Source organism: Muscardinus avellanarius (assembly GCF_963383645.1).
Source record: "Muscardinus avellanarius genome assembly, chromosome: 11".
NCBI lineage: Eukaryota > Metazoa > Chordata > Mammalia > Rodentia > Gliridae > Muscardinus > Muscardinus avellanarius.
This window is the reverse complement of record NC_137797.1, coordinates 49,906,835-49,927,643: the sequence shown is the minus strand read 5'-3', so window position 1 is coordinate 49,927,643 and position 20,809 is coordinate 49,906,835. Positions and strand designations below refer to the sequence as shown.

The 20,809-nt window shown below is 38.7% G+C and overlaps 1 protein-coding gene across 3 annotated transcripts in view; it reads left to right on the top strand.

Annotated features, from left to right (window-relative positions):
• LGR5 (leucine rich repeat containing G protein-coupled receptor 5) overlaps window positions 1-20,809 on the top strand; it is a gene marked incomplete at both ends in the record, with an annotated part of 134,449 nt that overhangs the window by 63,257 nt on the left and 50,383 nt on the right. For all 3 annotated transcript variants that reach the window (XM_080706046.1, XM_080706045.1, XM_080706044.1), the window contains 2 exons: window positions 752-823; window positions 14,872-14,943. In XM_080706046.1, coding sequence (XP_080562172.1) covers window positions 752-823; window positions 14,872-14,943 — 144 coding nt within the window. The remainder of the gene's footprint in view (window positions 1-751; window positions 824-14,871; window positions 14,944-20,809) is intronic.

Genomic DNA, 20,809 nt, shown 5'->3' with positions numbered 1-20,809 from the left:
GGCATACACCAATGAGGCAGGGTATGCGAGAGATGGTAAAGAAATAGAGAAATAAAAACAGAATAAAATCTAATTACACAAAGTTTTGCTTAAAACGAAAATTGATTGAGTTCTGCCCAAAGTGGCTTGTTGTTTCCTGTGCCAGGAACTACTGTTCAGGCCCAGCAGGAAGTGTACTACAGAGCGGGGTCACCTTACACCCTCGTTTTATGGTTCATTTCACTTATTTAATGCAATCCGAGAACCTGCAAAAGGAGCATGTTAGAGGGAGGGAATAGGCTTTTTGTCTTGTTTTGTTTTAAGTTTCTTTGAATCAAAACATTTGTTTTTATAAGGTGCTTAAGATCCCAGAGAAAGAGAACTTCTAGAGTGGCAGTGAGGACCTCTCTCCCTGTCACACTCACACACTTTCAAGCGAGACACAAAGTTGCGTTCTGTCTAGAGTTGAGTTATGTCTGTTTCCTTTGCTGTCCTCCTCAAGTCAACTTAGGCATCAGGAGTTACAACCGTGCCCTGTGAATAGCCTAAATCATTTCGAATCCCTGTGAGCGCCTCCTAGGCACTCAGATTTGATCGAAAGCCCATGATGTTGGGGGGTGGGGAGAAGGATGCACACATCTCCAATGGAAAATCACCATTGATTTGTCAAACAGAGAAATGAGTTCATTACTGTATTGCTTGGAATCGTGCAAACTGACCGGCTGGTGGTGGCACACCCGGCTCCTCATGCACTGTCTGTCTTCCCCTCCAGAGACGTCAGCATGAACAACATCAGTCAGCTGCCCCCGGATCCTCTGCGTGGCCTCCGCTTCCTAGAAGAGCTGTAAGTACCGCCGGAGTCTTGATGCATCCAGTCAACACTGGACACATCCTTGTGTTTGCCTCTCATTCTTGCCGTGGGAACCAGATAAAACAGGGCCGAGGAGCTGTCAACACCGACAACTTGGCACATGAGGAAACACTTAGTGGGGGCGGGGTTAGGGGGAGAATCGCTTACGATTCTGGAAATCAACTTATAAAAGAGTTTACCATGAGGCTACAACTTTCTAAGGTGAGACTGAGCCAAACAAATTAAAATTTTAAAACAAAGCTTGTTTAAAAGAGCTGGATAGCTCTTTGGAAATAGTTAAGCAGCAGGATATTAAAAGTTTGAATACTGGTTCATGTTTATTAAAATAGCAAGTAAAGCTATAATCAAAACCAAAAAACTGCTGCTCGGTTCAACTTGCGACTGAGAGAACTGAGCCCACATTGCATAGCACCAAAATTTCTTGTCCTAATCTCTTTTAATTACTATTTCCCTACTTTTAAATTTAGTTTCCCTCGAGGCTGCAACAGAAACACATGAAATCCACAGAGGACTTAAAATTGAGTTCTCTGAAATTCAGTATTTTTTTTTAAGTTTTAAATAAAGAAGGAGGGAGCTAAAATTAGCTAATGATACACAGAGGAACCTTGATTAAGTCTAGTAATCACTTTCCAGAAGATGAAAAAGAACTGTATAAACCAAAGATCTGCATTTAAAAATTCATTTGATCCTCTTACCCCGGTAAGTGATGGAAGCAGGACACCATCGCAGCCCTATGAAACATGGTTGGCACCATCAGCTGGGCAACTCCTCTCACTGTTGATTAAAAGAATCCTTTAGGCAATGACCTCTTTTGAAAATCCTCCCTTTATAAGTCCTAAAGTCAGAGTCCAATTTGGTTGGTAATTGAAATTGTCAGCGCACCACAAGATTCACCAGGGAAGGTAAAAAGCATGTTCTATCACAACCAAATCGCACTACCTCCAGAATTTCTGCACAAAGATAACAGTCTCAAATTTCTCCATGTTAGAGTTTTTTTTTTAATCTGTTATTTATTCTGATGACATTATTTTTAAGCAAGGCTATTGTTTTTACTGCAAAGTTAGTTGAAAATGACCAATTTGTTATCAAGGGGTACAGTGAGAGGACTTAAGTTACTAAACTATACAGCAAGTTGTTATTATTCAAAGAATAGATATTCACTCAAAGTTCCAGGCCCCTCTTTTTTCTGTTATCTTTTCTTTCAGGTCATTTCTATTGCTAGGACTTAACCTTCACCAAGGTTGGGGCCATATCTGTCTTAGTCACAGCGGGTATATAATAAATAACAGATAAATGTTTGATGAATTAACTAATGAGAAAGTAAAGCATGTAAAAGGAGTTTTTTATACATGTCAACTGTATTAATTAATATGTAGTAGTAGTAGTAGTAGTAGTAGTAGTAGTACTAGTACTAGTATTGAAGATTGAACCCAAGAGCATTTTACCTCCAGCTGTGCATAGGCTCTAAAGAGATGTGTGGTGAATGCGTCCTTTACCTCTCTGTGACCCTGCATAGGGTAGATGCCTCCTGTCCTCAAAGAAACCGTAACATCTAAACCAAGAGACACATTTTCAAAGTCAACTTCTCTCTCTCTCTCTCTCTCTCTCTCTCTCTCTCTCTCTCTCTCTCTCTTCCTCCCTCCCTTCCTTTGTGATACTGAGGATTGAACTCAGGGACATTCTACCTCTGAGCTATACTCTCAGCCTTATTTTGTTTTTTTATTTTGAAATGGGGTCTCACTAAGTTGCTGAGGGCCTTGCAGAGTTGCTGAGGCTGGCCTTGAACCTGAGAACCTCCTGTCTCAGCCTCCCAAGTACTGGGATTACAGGTGTATGCTACCATACCCAAATTGCTAATATTTTTAATGACTAATTTAAGTAAATTTTAAACATCAGAATTTTTCTTAATTATATCATTAGTAATGATATAATACCCCCCATATTTCTAAGGTATGCATTTGGTATACGATAGCACTGTTTACTCCCATACTTTTAAGGTATGTATTTCCTATTCTTTTCGCTTTAATTCTAACATCTCATGGCAAATGCTTCCCTTCTTCCCCAACACATACCTCAATCTTAAACCACAAACTGAATCAATAACTAACTTCCTCAAGGTCTTTAACAGAGTTCCTCCCTCAGTGATCCAGCTCATTAGGAATAGTTCCTCTTTCTTCAAGAGGCAAATGGTAACTCTGTTCCAAGGCCAGTTGTTCTAGAGGTAACAGAAAAATCACACAACATAGGCTAATGGGTAAGGAGGGAGACATACCATTTGAAAATATTGGGTATTTTTTTCCGTATTGTCTTATTTTTATATGCCTGGAAACTTCATCAAGTATCTCAACCATAAAGCCACAGAATTTCAGAAATAGAGGAACCCTTTAAAGACTGTTTATTGCATTTTCTCCTCCTGTGCTGGAATTCCCTCTGCTGAGATAGCTGACTTGCTAAATTTTAAAATCAAGACTGCATTCCCATGTATTATTCTGTGTTGCATCTAAATAGTGTCCTGAAGACATCATTATTTGTTTAGTGGCAAAAAAGGGGATAATATTTCTAGAACCTGGAAAAACAATTAACTCTGCTTATTCATTCCTTTGTTTCTAAGACTAATTTTGGGGTGAAAGTTGTTTTTTTAAGTACCCCCTTTTAACAGAGCATTTTGATTATCTGTGTGTGTGTGTGTGTGTGTGTGTGTGTGTGTGTGTGTGTGTGTGGTACTGGGGTTCCTGGAAGCCCTTCTACCTTCAGGCTACACTCCCAGACCTATTTTTTTACATTTTTATTTGGAAACGGGGTCTCCTAAGCCAGCGCGTGTGGCTGGCTTTGAACCTGCGTGATCCTCCTGTCTCCGCCTCCCAAGCGCGGGGATTACAAGCGTACACCACCACTCCCGGCTTGATTATGTCTTTATTAAACTTATCCATGTTTAAGTCTCTATTTCCTTCTGAGAACAAAAGAGCTTCAAATATTTTCAAATATTTTTAATGACTAATTTAAGTAAATTTTAAACATCAGAATTTTTCTTAATTATATCACTAGTAATGATATAATAGCCCCCCCATATTCCTAAGGTATGCATTTGGTATACAGTAGCACTGTTTACTCACATACTTTTAAGGTATGTATTTCCTATTCTTTTCTCTTTAATTCTAATATCTCATGGCAAATGCTTCCCTTTTCCCCAACACATACCTCAATCTTAGACCACAAACTGAATCAATAAATAACAACAATAATAGCTTACTCTGTGCCAGTTACTTTACACACACCATCCCACCAAATTCTCTTAACAACCCATAAAGGTAGATATTATTTATTATGCCCAGTTAACAGATAAGAAAACTGGAGTACAGAGAAAATGAGAAACTTACCCAAGATAATGAAGTTGGTGTCAGAGCTAAGATGCAAGCCAAGGTCCAGGCTGATTCTCAATGACTTTCAAAGCTGTCCTTGGAAAGCACAGAGAGAGTAAGAAATTGTGCACAGTTCATCTGTGCCCCCCCCTCGCAGTATTACATACTATGAGGGTTTACACAGTCAAACACTTTTAAATGTTGAGTAAACCAACTTGTATAATGATAGGTGTATAGGTCTGAATCTATGCCTGTGTCTCTATGTGAGAGTACAAAAAAGAAAGAAGGCAAGAAAAGAGCTTCTTACACAGGAGGAAGAGGTCAGAGATTCCGGTTATTAATCTACTACTGTATTATACCTATGAGAAAATTGTCAGAATTTTTTTTTTTTTTTTGGTGGTACTGGGGTTCCTGGAAGCCCTTCTACCTCCGGGCCACACTCCCAGACCTATTTTTACATTTTTATTTGGAAACAGGGTCTCCTAAGCCAGCGCACGTGGCTAGCTTTGAACCTGCGCGATCCTCCTGTCTCTGCCTCCCAAGCGCAGGGATTACAAGCGTGTGCCACCACGCCCAGCCAAAATTGTCAGAATTTTAAGGTACAACATTTCTCCAGCCTATCATTGTTTATGTATAAACACCTTTACTTAAACACAATTCTCTACACAGTCTTTTACTTGGACTAATGAATGACCAACCAGCCAGATACAGATGTTTAAACATCTGTCAATGGGGGGGGGGATGTATATGCGTGTGTGCATATATTACATGCACATTATATATACATTATATATACATGCTTATACCTTTTATGACAGGCATTGTTTGAAAGTGTAGTCTTTCATTCAGTTTATTCAGCTCATCTTTATGTTTTATTTCTTTATACATTATATAGGAAACTGCTACCGATGCTATCAATAGTACTATTCAAAACTCTACCTCAAGACCAACTCTTTAAAAAAATCACTATTAATAAAGCCAAGTTACAACTCTTTCCTTTGCCTCTAATTGCCCATATATCATTTCCTTAGTCGACTTCATTGAACTATGTTATAAACTGCATAGACAGCCACGGTTTGCCCCTCATCTATTGCAAAAGCTTAACAAAGGTGCCATAGTTCAAAACCTGGTAAGAATCCATAAAGCCCTAGAGATACTCACAGAGTTAATGTTTAAAAAAGCATATAAGTGACTATCTGGAGCAAATATTTAAGAAGAATAAAAGCCACCACAGTAAATGGTCTCCCCCTCCCCCCCTTAGCCTTCTAGAGAGTATTTACTACCTGGGCCACACATTTTGGCACATTCAGATCTTCTTTGTTATTTATGTTTTTACGACTCTGCAAGATGGCCCACCAGTCTGCTGGTGGTGATGCGTTAGTACAGAGAAAAAGAAAGCCTTTTTCTTTAGTAATAAAAAAAAAGAGGGGGAGGGGGGGGGTCTGAAAGTAGGGAGACTGTACTACATGGAGAAAAGAGCCAGCATCTGGATCCAGCATCTCCTGTCCTGACTCTGCCACTTACTGGCTGATAATCCCATCAACCTCCCTGGGCCTTGGAAGATAATGGTGGGAACTAGCAGTCTGCCTTTTAGCTTGTTTCCGTGTATCAAACAAAATGACACCGAATGAACTTTGGTAAACTATCATCTGTGTCATATCCGTAAAATGAAAGCACCTTCCAGAAGATTCTAACCTTCTATCCTTATTTTATGAGCCTGATTTTCTAGGAATCTGGGACTTGTGAAGCAAAAGCTATTTCCAGCTCTGAGCTTTAATGGGTATAAGCAAGGTTTGCAGACGGCTCTTTACCAAATTTTAACATGAGCAATCGTTGCATTTCTCTCTAACAGACTTTCCCAGCTCTATGGACTTAGTTCCACTAAGAACTTTAGGTTCTTGCTTTGTGGACAACTGAAAAATCTTACATTTGGCCCTTCATGTTGTGGTTCAAACATTAGGAGCTACAGGCAGACAAAGCCTGTTGCTGGTATTTACCAATTACAGTAAACTCAGATTGGTAGTTTGATCATATCGGGATAAAATGAGTTGTTTCCATTTTTTAAAGTAGTCTATTAAGGCCAGGTGTGGTGACGCATACTTGTAATCCCAGCATTGGGGAGGCTGAGACAGGAGGATCATAGTTTGCAGACAGTCCCAGCTACTTAGTGAGGTCCTTTGCAACTCAGTGAGACCTATTTTAAAATAAAGAATAAAAATAGGAGTGGGGGTGTCGCTCAGACATAGAATGCCCCTGGGCTCCATCCCAAGTACTGACAAAAAAAAAAGTAGTCTATTAAGGCCTTTATTTCTGAGTAGCATTTTAAAATCTTCCCAGATTTTAGTACTATTGGAAGCAAATACTTGTTTTAGAAAAGAAACATGAGAAGCTCTAGGGAGGTCTGTTTTTAAGTTACTATTGTTCTCTGGAACTGTTTGCTCATATTATGGTTGGCCTTGAAGAATCTCTATATAAATAATAGATATCTATTATTACAGATGAAATTGGTAATGAGAGAAACCAACAAACTTCCTGAAAGCCTAGTCTGGGCTGGTTACTTATACTTTCTCACCATGTTACTAAAAATGGTGAATGCTGTCCTGCCTGCCTTTTGTGGGTACCCCCCCAAGGATTAAGTGAAATTTTGATGAAAGAACTTTGGTAAACTATGATGCATACATTGGGTTGTGTTCGTGAAGCAAAAACACCTCCAGGGCCATGAATAATCTTCTGTCCCTGGACTTGTCAGGCTCTTGTCTTCATAGGTCTGGCAATAGAGCATAAACTTTGCTTCCTTGAAACTCTAGTGTCATTTCATTGCAATGGGTTTGGTACTCTGCCAAATGACTATTGATACAGCTAAATTTAGATATCTGTCAATGTGTGTGTGTGTGTGTGTGTGTGTGTGTGTGTGTGTGTATCTTTTGCTGGCAACCAGGGCTCTGTTCTAAAAGTGCAATACCTCTCTGCCTCCTCTTCTTTTTCTCTTTAGCATTTTTTTCTCCCTGTCCCCAACTTTTATAAAATGTAGACATTTTCCAGTACAGTCTCAGAGCCTCACCACTCTGACTGCTTTTCTTTTTCCCTCTTGATGGCCCTCTTTTACTTATAATCCTCCAAGTGTAGATGTTGCTCAAGTTTCTATCTTCATACCTTTTCTTTTCCCCATTGTCTAGTGGTGTTCAAATTTTAGTGATACTGCCATCACCTTTGGGGGATAAAAATTCAGAGTCACACACCCCAAACTCAACCAGTAAATCGAACTTCAGGGGGATGGATTTGAGAATTTGTATTTTTAATAAGCAGTGCTAGTGATTTTAATGAAAGTGGAAAACCACACTAAGAAATATAGAACCTATACCCTCTCTCAAAGTCTTTATGCACTCTAACCTCTTCAAGAATCACCTCTTTATAAACCACTTCTCAACCCTTATTCCTAGAACAGTGTCTTCATACTTCAGACTTATATTTCAATGACATTAGTCACATTCCCATTTGGATGTCCCACTGGTGTCTTACAAATAGTGTACCCAAAACCAAAAATCCTCTTTCCTCCAAAATCAGCTATTCTCCCTGAATTCCTTGTTTCTGTGCCTCATCAGTCTCCTTGTAGCTAAGACTTATATCACCACCCATCCCCCACAGCACTGTATGTACATGGCTTACTGGAAGTGCTCAAAGAAATCACTGAATTTAAATTTGATATGTAATATTCATCAGATATTTCTAATCTAGTTTCATCATAACTGACCACCTTGGAATTGATATGCCAGACCCCAAAAAACTGCAGCAGTAATGGCTAGTTGTCTTTGGGAACATCATCAAACACTAAATACCGATTTAGCTTCCTGTTCTGTTCAGGCAATAAAATCATTGACCTTAGGGGTCTATCATCCAGTCAGGGTAGAAAATGAACCTCTATAGGCAGCATTGTCTAGAGTGTATCTTGTAGAAGTGGACTAAGGTGATTAAGGAAGATTTCACAAAAGAGTTGAAATTGAACTTCATTAGTCTGTGATTAAGAAACCCCAGGTCTTCATGCCCACTAAAGGATCTCCCTGTCACCCTGAAAGAGTTTATTTATCCAATCTAGTGGTCTTAGCCATCAACAATTCTTAACCCTTGAGCCTTGAAATCTGAATATTTTTTATCCTATCTGATACTGAAGGCAAAATGTACAACTTGTGAATACAGAAATTAAGGATGGAAGCTTTCTGGCTGGATTTGACCAACTGGGGATGCTTAACTTCTTGAGGTGGGAGGAGTGGATTCCACAGCTTTTGAAAATTGCAGTTTCTCAAGACATCCCAGCAAAGACATTTTCTTCTCCAATGGGGCGGGGGGGGGGGCAGCTGAAGGACTAAGGCTACTACTGAATTGCCCTCATTACTCATTTGTCTTTTCAAAGTCACTGATTACAGCATTACCATAGTTTTAGTTACCAATTTTGGGATGATTTTTTTTCCCAAATGAGACTATTTTGATACTTCATAAGGGAGTATGAATAAAAATTTTACATTTAAATGATAGCTTAACTGCAATTCAGCCATTCTGAATTATAATTATAATTCAGAAAAGTAAAAAAATTTAGAAATAGTAAAAGAACTACCAAAGCCAGTATTGGAAGATCACAGGAAACTGGAAATAGGCAAATACCATCGAGATCATCCAAAAGCAAGAAGAAAACTACTTAAGCTTATAGATAGTGTGCCTCTAAGTCTCAGCCTTCATAAAAGTTGAGAAATGAAGCAATAATTTTTAGGAGGTACCATGACTCTTCTAAGGAGTTTGCAATGTCTTCCTTTCAATCTTAAAAAATTATTATATTCAAAAATATTATTATATTCAAGTTCACTCACTCTTTTTTTTTGTTGTTGTTGTCTGTTTGTTTTTGTTTGGAGGGGGCTACTAAATATTGAACCAAGGGCATTCTACCTCCAAGCTACACTTCCAGCCCTTTGATATTTTTAAATTATTTTTTATGTGGATCTTATTAAAAATCACATACATTAAGACTGTGTTTGATGCCCTTTCTTTGCCCCACTTCTGATTTTTTTGTTTTGAAACAGGGTCTCACTAGGTTGCTGAATATCTCAGTATATTACTGAGACTGGCCGCAAACCTGTGCTCATCCTGTCTCAGCCTCCCAAGTACTAGAATTACAGGTTAGTGTGCCACCAGGCCCGGCCTGCTCTGATTGTTTAAAAGCAGAACACAGCTATTGCTCAGCTTCTGTGCTCCGCAAGAAAAGTCTAAATCATGTTAAAGCAAAATCAGGAAAGGTGCCATGCTCCAATTTACTTATAATTTTTCTTAACTTTGGGATCTTCATCTACAAAATGTGGAAAATAATAACCCAATCTATCTTCCTTATTTAATGTATAAGGCTGTGCTTTTTAAAATGTCAGTAGTAGCAAGTTATAGCAAAGAAATTATACAATAAAGAAGAAGAAAAACAGAAGCGATAAAAATAAGGATGGACGAAAAATACAGATGTAAAATAAAAACAGTTTTAAGGTAGAAAAAGACCTTCATGGAAGCACCCTATTGTTTTTTTTCCAGAAAGAGAAATGAGAGGCAGTTAAGTGACATGCTATCTCACAGCAAATAAATGGTGAGATGAAAGATAATCAAAAAGAGAAAGGAAAAAATAACTAAATTAGGAGTCAAGGGGTTCATGCAAGAACCAGCCAGGTCCTCTCGGCTCAGCCAAGAAATGATTCTCAGCCGAGCCGGTCCTCGGTGAGCAGAGGTTTTCTACACAGTAACTCTCCAAGGGTCACAAATGGAGAGCAGGGTCACACGACCCCTTCATCCTCAGAACTCACCCCACATTATCCATCTATCTCTATCTTCCCCCATCTCTCCAGCAACACAGTGAAAAATCAGACCTCCAAAAGATAGTTACCGAAAGAAATCCTTTAGGTTATTATAAAGATTCAAATTTCTTCCACAAATTCAAAGAAATATATACATTCTCAAGTATATTTTAGTTGGTTGTTTTAACACCAAGTAGCTACTTATTTTATTTATCAGAAAAGGAATAAAAGAGGTTTTATTCCCCTGGTTTTTTTTGGCAATTAAGCCAGTAAAACTAATGATGCTAGACAATGAGTCTTATATAGGAAGCAGTGTCTTTCAGAATAAAAGATTAAAACCTTTTAAATATATAAAAATATACACACATTTTTCATATTAGATATTATCGTAGAAATGAAAATGATGAAAGAGGTATTCTCATAAAATAATAATTTAGGAATAGAGCTAAGATAAAAATCCTTCAGCCAAATGGTTTGTGTGTCTCTGGGATGGGGAACGGTTACTCCGAGATCTGTTAGTCAAATCATCACAAGAAATGAAAGATTTGTGTGTGTTTCTTACTATTTATGTACCATGCACACATTTGAAAGCCTTGGGTTTTTTCCTATATTTTACATATATTTAGCTTTCAAAATTACTAAAACTACCTCACCTGGTAAAGAAATGAGAGGAACAATTTCCTTAAATTGTTATTTTTGTCAATGAAACAGATCTGCTACCAGCCCAGCAAATAGCTAATAGCCTATCATAAATTATTTTGCTTTAAGACAGACTCCCTTGATAACACGGGTCAGTGGCCCGACAGATTCGTTCTGAATAGAGACTCTAGGGACACTGAAGGTTCCTAACCAGGAAAGAAAAACAATTTGTCTCAAGTGAGTTTCAGGAAATGTAACAAAAGAGTGTTTGCCTTAACAATAATTTCATCTAACTAAAAGCAATAAATGCAAAGGTTTTATTTTTCTCCTTTTCAATTCCAAAGTTAAATGTCTCAAAAAAAATCAAGCTACCTGAAGATAATCTAGTAACTATTAAAGATAATCTATTTGAAGGCTGTCTTGTAGAACTCAGACCCATACTGTGGGAAAAAATGACCATAAGCAGAATAGTTGGAGACATTTTGACTGAATTGGCAATTGCTAATCAGTTGAGTCTGAACAGGGAAGCCATGTACAATGGTCAACCAAACCTGGGTCTATCTTAATTCAATAAGCAACTCTTTTGTGCCATACACAACTCATTGGCTTCAGTATTACATATAGTACTTTGAATGTATGTGGGTTGTATATAACATACCTAGAAGTATAAAAAAAATGATTCTTTCTTTTATTTTCTTTTTTTTAAATTGCGGTACTGGGGATGGAATCCAGGGGCATTCTACCTCCAAAGCTATACCCTCAGCCCCATTTTTTATTCTTTATTATGAAACAGGGTCTCACTAAGTTGCAGAAGGCCTTACTAAGTAGCTGAGAACTGTGATCCTTCGGTCTCAGCCTCCCAAATGCTGGAATTACAAGTGTGCACCACCACACCCAGCTCTGTATTTTTCTTTTTTGACCAGATATGCGCCGCCTTAACCCAAGCAGTGTATCAAGTTAGATTTTTTCTTCTTCACCGAATACTACCACTTCCCACCACCTCTCCTGTCATGCTACCTACACCTGGCTTTCCTGGGCGGATGCTCTTAGTTGCCCCCTTGCTTCCACTCTTGCCCCTCAAGCCTATTTTTCCCTTTAAGAAGGTCCCATCAGAGCCTGGCATGGTGGTGCTCACCTATAATCCAGTATGTGGGGAGCTGAAACAGGAGAGGATTGAAGGTTCGAGGTCAGGCTCAGCAATTTAGTGAGGCTCTCAGCAACCTAGCAAGAACTCATTTCAAAATAAAACTTTTAAAAAATTAAAAGGGCTAGGAGTTTTGCTCAGAGATAGAATATCCCTGAGTTCAATCTCTAGTACCACAGATTGGAGGGGGATAAAGTTCCCACCAGAAAGAGCCTTGCAAAACACAGACCTGGACCCATTACTCTCTGGCTCAAAGTCATTATCAGGGCCCCAATGCCCTGCACAGGGTGGCCCTGGACACCTCCCTGACTCCCCGCTGCCGTCCTCCTCCTCGGCTGTTCTGCAGCCTCGCTCACCTCCTTGCAGCTGTAGACCACACCAGGTGCGCCCCACCTCAGGGTTCCTGCTCTTCGGTTCTTATCACAGCCACCTGTGTGGCTCAGACCCTGCTGCCATGCCTCCCCAACCCCCAGCAGAGAGTTTCTCTGACCATCTTAGCTAAAATAATCATCCTACTCAACCACCATCTGTCCCTTGTTCCCTAAACCTTTGCCTTGATTTTTCATTTCTTCGGAGCATGTTCATTAAGTTATTCATTTTTCTTTTTATTTAATGGCCTTCTGCCCATGAGATCCACGGGTTTGGCAGCCTGGTTTTCACTGCTGTGTCCCTGGCCCCCGAGCAGTAATAGTACAAGAAGGATCTCAAGAAATGCTCGTTGGATATGAAAAGACAGTATGAAGCTGGGTACAGTGGCACACTCCTGTAATCCCAGTGCTTAGGAGACTGAAATAGGAGGATCACAAGTTTGAGGCCAACCTCAACATCTAAGAGAGACCTCTTTCACAGTAAAAATGTAGCTCAAAGGTAGAATGCCCCTGTGTTCAATCCCCAATGTGAAAAAATATATAGGAATTTTAAAAAGGAAAGTGTGAAAAAATGATAAAGCCCATTTCTTCCCAGCTTAGAGTGACTGTTAGGAAAACAGCCGCATGCACTGAGATTGTCCAGGTGTGTCACCTGCAAGCTAACAGCACACAGGTGAAATGGGCATGAAGCCAAGACAGTGAATGCCGAAGCCTGGAGCGCCTTCGCAAACGTGATTCCCGGGGCTGCGTCCAGGCAGGTGTGAGGCAGCCTTGCCAGCCAAGTAATCCTTCCACCATTGACTTGTTTGCAGAAGATAACACAGGGATCCTCATTGATTCTGTTTTTCATCTAAAACAGACTTCAGGGGCTGTGGGGAAGTTTAGCTCCACAAAGTTATCCAGGAGACCCAGGTTACTTCCTTCTCTCTGTGTGTGTGTGTGTGTGTGTGTGTGTGTGTGTGCGCGCATGCGCGCGTGCACGCGCGTGTTTGATGCTCTTGTTTTGCCTTCCATGGAATGTTCTTCACGACAGAGTCATCAATGCTATCTCACCTATATCACTTCTGCAGGAAAGGAGAAATAAAGGAAGTCACTTGCATTTAAGGAGAAGACATGGAAACTTCACACAGCACTTTTGATCACTCTCAAACATTATACACTTAGGTATAATGATCAGAAAAGGATACTCTAGCTTGGTGGCCATGTGTTCTGCTAAAACTCTTTTTTTTTTCTTTTTTTCCTTTTTTTTTTTTTTCTGCAGTACTGGGGACTGAACTCAGGAATGTTCTACTTCTGAGCTACAACCCCAGCCCTATTCTTTGTTCTTTATTTTGAAACAAGGTCTTACTAAGTGCAGAGGGCCTCTCTAAGTAGCTGAGGCTGGCCAAGAACCTGCGACCTTCCTATCTCAGCCTCCCCTAGTACAGGGATTACAAGCCTACGCCACCACACCCAGCTCTGCTAAAACTCTTGGTATGGGAAATTTTTTTAGAAGAGGAAAATGGACAACAGGGAACAGTCTATACTTAAATGATTAGTTGAGTGCTGCTGGGGCAGCTGTTTCGGACGCTATTCAAAGCCCTATAATATATAAAGAAAAACAAATCCACACATTTGATGTCATAAGACAGGCACATACTATAACACAAGACAGACTATAAAATAATCCTGGCACAAAGTGTTACCAGTTCAGAGTAGAAAAACTGGAAAGCTCGGAAAAGAAGCTACTTTGAGTGACAGAAAAAGAGGGAAGGGGACATGTTGGTCAGAGCAAAGGGCTAGAGGGATTTCTCTTCTTGAGTGTCAACAGTCAAGCTCCCTTGATAATTTCCACTTAAAAATATCATAAAGGGAGCTTTTAAAATGTTATTGATAAGGCTGGGCGTGGTGGTGCACGCTTGTAATCCCCGCGCTTGGGAGGCTGAGACAGGAGGATCGCACGGGTTCGAAGCCAGCCTCAGCTACTTAGTGAGACTCAGCAACTTAATGAGACCCTGTTTCCAAATAAAATATAAAATAGGTCTGGGAGTATAGCCTGGAGGTAGAAAGCCTCTGGGTTCCACCCCCAGTACCACAAAAAAAAAATGTTATTGATAAATGACAAAAGCTTTCTGTTAAATAACTCATATCAACGTCTTCCATTCTAAACCCGTTTTCAATTTTTTAAGGCATTACTCAATTAAAACATGTATCATGAATTAAGCTAATCTACCTTTCTCTGGTATTTAGAAAAATTGATTGCGATGGCTTACTCTTATTTTACAAGTTTAATAAGAAAGTTGGGTATATTGTGGTATAATTGCAACTCAAATACTCTTATGTTTGAATATCTATTTTATTCATGCTTATAAAAATAATTATAAAAATTATGTGACAGTCACATTTGATAATTGCAATTTTTGCAAATTATTATGCAGTGCTGATTTTGTTCAAAAACATTTAAAGGACAGGTATTGCATACATACCTAAGGGTTTATTGTAAAATAGAGAATTTATTACATTTCTTCTTAGGACCCTCTCTAGCTAATATTTTGTATAGAAATTTTTCACAAACTATAAGAAGACAAGGTTCATTACCGTTTCTTTTGGCATTTGGGGTTTGAACATAGCCTTACTGCATTTCTAACAAGTAAACAAATTCCACATGAAGAGAACTGTGCTCACCCTCTCCCCTCTCCATTGAAACCCACAGACGTCTTGCCGGAAACGCTTTGACACACATCCCCAAGGGAGCATTCACCGGCCTTTACAGTCTTAAAGTCCTGTAAGTAAACTGAGTGTTATTGGATATATTTCCGATCTTAGCATGTAATGGCTGCTGTTTTCTTGTAAGGATAAATTTTTGTGTTATTCGTTTAAATTCAAGTCTACCTTCATTGATGCCATAAATGTGCATTATACGTGGCTATATTTGTGTGTGAAAAACATTTATCTCCGTTTCAACTTTAAGACCTAAAATTGCTTCTAAATGACCACTTTATCAGTGTAAAATTTTATAAGAGCATTTCTCTTTCTCTTTGTGTTAGGAAGTTGGGGAATATGTTTCAAATGACTTTGACCACTGGGTGAATAAAGTCACTATAGTGTTGACATAATGAGATCACAGCTTCAAATAAATTTGAAGTTCATTTCCTTATGATGTGCTGAATAAGGACTCACTAAAGTATACCCAAGTTTGCTTCTACCCGTGAGTAGATGTGGAAAAGTTGGCTGTATAGCAAAAGCACCAAGTAACTGTTTGTTTAAGAAATGCTGCCGGGTGTGGTGGCATACGCATTTGGGAGGCGGAGACTGGAGGATGGTGGTTCGAGGACAGCCTCAGCTACTTAGTGAGGCCCTTTGCAACTCAGTGAGACCCTGTTTGAAGACATTTTTTTTAAAGACTAAAAAAATAGGGCTGGAGGTGTAGCTCGGGGGTACAATGCCCCTGGGTTCCATCCCTGGTACCACAAAAAAAAAAGAAATGCTAATTCAGAGAATTAAAAATGTGGCTTTCTTATTTATTAATATTCTTATTTATTAATATTCACCTTCCCAGTTTGTATCTCAGAACACTCAGTATTATTGAATACCTCCTATTAATACCCATCGCTTAATTTTTTTCTGTTTGTTCTCTGTAGAAACACCTAAGCAGAGAAAAAATTGAAATTGATGATGCAAATTGAAAGTCCTTCTTGAAAATTTTTATCTCAGAAAAAAAAATCCTGATTTTATTTCCTTTCTTTGAGATTAGTGTCATTAACTCTTTAAAGACATTTATTTCTACTTTAAAAAATTGCTTTTCAGTGGCTTGAGAGATCTGTAGGTTTAAAAAAGCAGCTTGATTTAATTTAAGATTTTGTTAAGAGTTCAATTCAATAGCAGAACCATTTGTTGGTCTGCTTAGGTGATTAAGTTTGGTTTCTATTCTCCGGTTTTGAAGCAAGCACATCTATTTAATATTTCTCACAATGCATTAAAGATTTATATAATTAGAGACATAATCTGTCTTGGTCCTCAGTATACCCCCAGCTTCTAGAACAGTATATGACTCAAGTCACACATCCAATAAAGTCTGTGTAACAATTTAGAATCATGCTACAGAGATAATTAGAAACTCTAGACCTATCAGTATTTCCTTAATTTTGTATGATGTTGACCTGCTACTATATGTTTATTAATCGAATATCTATTGTATGCTAAACAATAAAGGCGTACCTTTATATCTGATATTGGCATGTACCTGCAAGTAGGCTTCATATACCTAGAATGCTTAGCACACACATTCTGCTTCCTCTGGTGCATTTTGCCTGAACAGCCCAGAGAGTATTGGCTTAATCTGATTGAGAAATGAAAGTCATAGGTGCCACTGTGTGGATATGGGTTCATTCCCCAAAGTTTCATGTGCTGAATTCTTGGTCCTAGTTTGATGATGTTGAGGTGGTGGGAGTTTGAAGAAGTGGGGCTTAGCAGAAGGTTGTTACTTCAATGGCGGTGTCATCCTCAGGAAGGATTAATGTAGTTCTCACCAAGACCCTGGTTAGTTCCTGCAATAGCTAATATTTATAAAAAGAAGGAAAATTGTATTATGCTAAGTGAGGTTAGTCAGTCACAAAAAAATAAGAAATCGGATGCTCTTCCTAATATGCGAAAGCTAGGGAGAAAATGGGTCATAGGAAAAACTCTATATGAAGAAGGAGATGCTATAGATGAGCAAATAAGGCAACCTGAGGGGATGGGAGGGAGGAAGAGGGAAATCCTCTAATGCACATGATGTACTTCAACAAACAAACCAAAGTCAATCACTAAACCAAGCATGAGAAGGAGGGAGGGAAAGGGAATGAGGTGGGAATTGGGTAAGGGCTAATTGGGTGATGTGTGCATGTATGTCTCCACCATCTTGTATCCCATTAAGATGTATGACTACAATGCACCAATTAAAAAAAAAAAACTTAGCCTACTACAAATATACATATCTTTTTTTCCTAAAAACATAAAAAACAAAAGATTGCGAGTTTGAGGGCAGCCTCAGCAACTTTAGCGAGATCCTGTTTCAAAACAAAAAATAAAAAAGGGCTGGAGGTGTGGCTTGGAGGTAGAATGCCCCTAGGTTCAATCCTCAGTACCAAAAAAAGAAGTAAGATTCATTTGGGGCCTTGACCTCGGTTAGCAGAGTATATGATGAAACTAGAGAAAGATAACAGTGATTCACTCTGCTAAAATGGAGAATGGAGATGGCAACAGCCATCATTTGCTAGGCTGTATTATATCAAAAATGTTACGACTGTGAACTATAAAATATCACTGATAATTAAGACTGTTATCCCTATAAATATTGGCCTTACTAAATAACAAACTATTGGTTCTGTATTGCAAAATACTTTATCCAACGGAATTCTGAGCCAGGCTATCCTCAAAAAAGGTTCACTGGCGCTGGATGTGGTGTCTCATGCCTATAATTCCAGCTACTAGGGAGGCTGCAGCAGGAGAATCAGGTCACAAGTTCAAGGCCAGCCCCGGCAAGTTAGTAAGATCTTGTCTCAAATTAAAAAGGAATTGAAGATGTAGCTTAATGGTAGAGGACCCCTCAATTCAATCTCCAGTATAAAAAAAAAAAGTAAAAAAGAAACAATTTTCCCCATTCCCATGTAGACCCAGAATGCAGCCTTATATCTACAAGAAGGACAGTTAAGCAGAGGGAATAGTGAAGAATTGCACCATCAGTTGTCATATTCAACAAATTGTTTTCTCTTACTGTTTCCTCTGTAGCTAATATTTAGTCCTGCTTGGTGAGGCAGCCAGGTAGAAAAGCCTGAAGATGCTATATGAAATAGTGAATATTTTAAAGCTCCTCGGGAAAGAAATTAAGAAAATATGAAGTCATCCTTTTGTCTCTAGAGAAAGTGTGTCATCTTTTCATACTCATATGTGCATGATAAAAATGAAGTTATATGCCTACACCCGTATTCAGACATGCTACATTCTGCTTATGTCCCATGTATTCAGCAAGGGGTATTTGCAAAGGAAATCAGCAGCCATGTGAATGCTTTTCGTTTTAATTGTACTCTAGTGTGCAATAAACCCTTTAATTGTTTTCTCTCCCACTAAAATATCTTAAACAAAACCAGAATTTTCTAATTAACTCACTAGAGACTTATAAGAATATAATAGAGATAACCTGCTCTTGTTTTGTCATTTTCAAGTAATTAAACTAAAGTTATTTAGGGAGAGATCAGGATTCAATTGCTTTTTTTAAATGCTATATTTCGGGTGTTTTACTGCTAGCAGTAGTTGAAAAAACAATCGCTGGGAGGTAGCTGGGGGTAGCTTTAAAAGTTATTATTATTAAACCTCATTTAAATTTCATCTTCTGAAGCAACTGAGAAAGTTTGCAATATTGAATTAAGGAAATCCACCTCAATATCTCTTATCCTCTACTCCAATTTTACAGATATTTTAGAAAAGCCACATTTTAGGATTCTGTTTTGTTTTTTGTTTTTTTAAACAAAGCACAGAAGAACAATTAAATGCATACTTTGTACCAGTAATATATTACTGACAAAATTTGTATATCAGTTAAATCCATTATCTCCCGGGCATGGTGGCACACTCTTGTAATCCCAGCATTTGGGAGGCTGAGACCAGAGGATCATGGTTCGTGGACAGCCTCAGCTACTTAGTGAGGCCCTCTGCAACTTAGTGAGACTCTCTTTCAAAATAAAGAATAAAAGCCAGGCATGGTGGCACACCCGTGTAATCCCCGCACTTGGGAGGCTGAGACAGGAAGATCACACAGGTTCGAAGCCAGCCTTAGCTACTTAGTGAGGTTCTCAGCAACTTAGTGAGACCCTGTTTCCAAATAAAATAGAAAATAGGTCTGGGAGTATAGCCCGGAGGTAGAAAGTCCCTGGGTTCCACCCCAAGTACCACCAAAAATAAAAAATAAAAAAATAAAGAAAGAATTTTTTAAAAAGGGGCAGGAGGTGTAGCTCAGAGGTCAAATGTCTCTGGGTTCCACCCCAGACCCGCAAAAAAATAAACACAGAAATAAATAAATCCATTATCTGTATCATATCATTGCTTAACTTTGTCATGGATTTAATGAGTGATTTTAAATGTTTCCATGAACCTTAAATTATATAATGTATTAACAATTCTTGGAAAAACATAAAATAGCATAGAAATCTAAACTTTTAGCATTCTGTCAAATTATGAAAAATAAAGAATTTAAATTGCAGTTCTCCTGAGTCACTGACAAGAGAAGTATGAGCCCTCCCTAAAATGCAACTTTGCTCATAAAGAACCCGTCTGAGACTCCTGATTTATGAAATTTTTGTTGAATCTAAGTTTAACATAATGAAGTTAGTTGAGTAGAACTATTGGAATACAAATAACCATTTTCCTTAGAAAACAGAATCTCAGAGCTGGGTACAGTGACATAGGGTGGTAAGCCCTGTGACTCGGGCTGAGGAAGGAGGGTCTCAAGCTGGAGGCCAGCCTCAGCGAGTTAGCAAGATTCTGTCTCAAAGTAAAATTTTAAAAGAGCTGGGGATGTAGCAGAGTGGGAAAGCATTCCAGGTTCAGTCCCTAGTACCATAAAAGAAAAGGAAAAAAACAGAATTTTCAGGCATGATAAGAAAAGCATAAATGTTTTGATCTCCGAATATTTACCATGCCTTATTGGCATGCAAGCATGTGTTTATATATATGAGCGTATTGTAAATATTGGGTTAGTCTTCAAATGCCTCTTCAGTCAGACAAGATCATTTTCATTATGCAGACCAAGCATTAGAGGAGTTTAGCAGGTTTTCTAGACAAGACTCAAAACTTAGACATTATGTTTAAACTCAATCAGCCTTCAGTTCAGGTGAAATATTCTCTTGAAAATACTTACTATAACATAGGTGTTTTTCCATCTGTGGCGTCCTGCTCAGCAGTAGACATTACATAGGAGTCTGTTTGAACTTCAAATTCTCTGGCCCCTCCCCAGGACCTACTGACCAGAAATTTTAAGAGCAGAGCCCAGCAACCTATGTTTTAGCAAGACTGCCACTGGATTCTGATGAACTCTAAAGTCTGAGAACCACTATTATAGAGACATTTTTTCTTTTTCTTTTTCTTTTTCTTTTTCTTTTTCTTTTTCTTTTTCTTTTCCTTTTTTTTTTTTTTTTGTGTGTGTGTGTGTGCATGTGTGTGTGTTACTGAGGATAGAACCCAGAGGCATTCTACCTCAAGCTACATCCCCAGCTCCCCAGCCCTATTTCTTAATTTTTATTTTGAAACTGGGTCGTACTAAGTTGATGAGGTCTCACTACTTGCTGAGGCTGTCCTCAAACCTCCTATCTCAGTCTTTCAAGTACTGGGATTACAGGCGTGCACCACCAAACCTGGCTTAGGGTTTTATTTTTCTTTGACTTGATTAAAACATCACATCCAGAACAATCTCACTACCATTAGTTTTGAAAAAGAGTTTATGAAAGTATATAAAAAGAACCAGCCTGTATTGTACGTACTTTCATTCCTTGAATGAATACAATGAGCCCTTAGGAGTGGGTCTTACTAGTGGTCACTGAGGTCACTGAGATTGTGTAATTTCCCAGAGGCTACAGGGAAGAGAAGTTGGATCTGACAACCGATGAGCTCAGCTATTC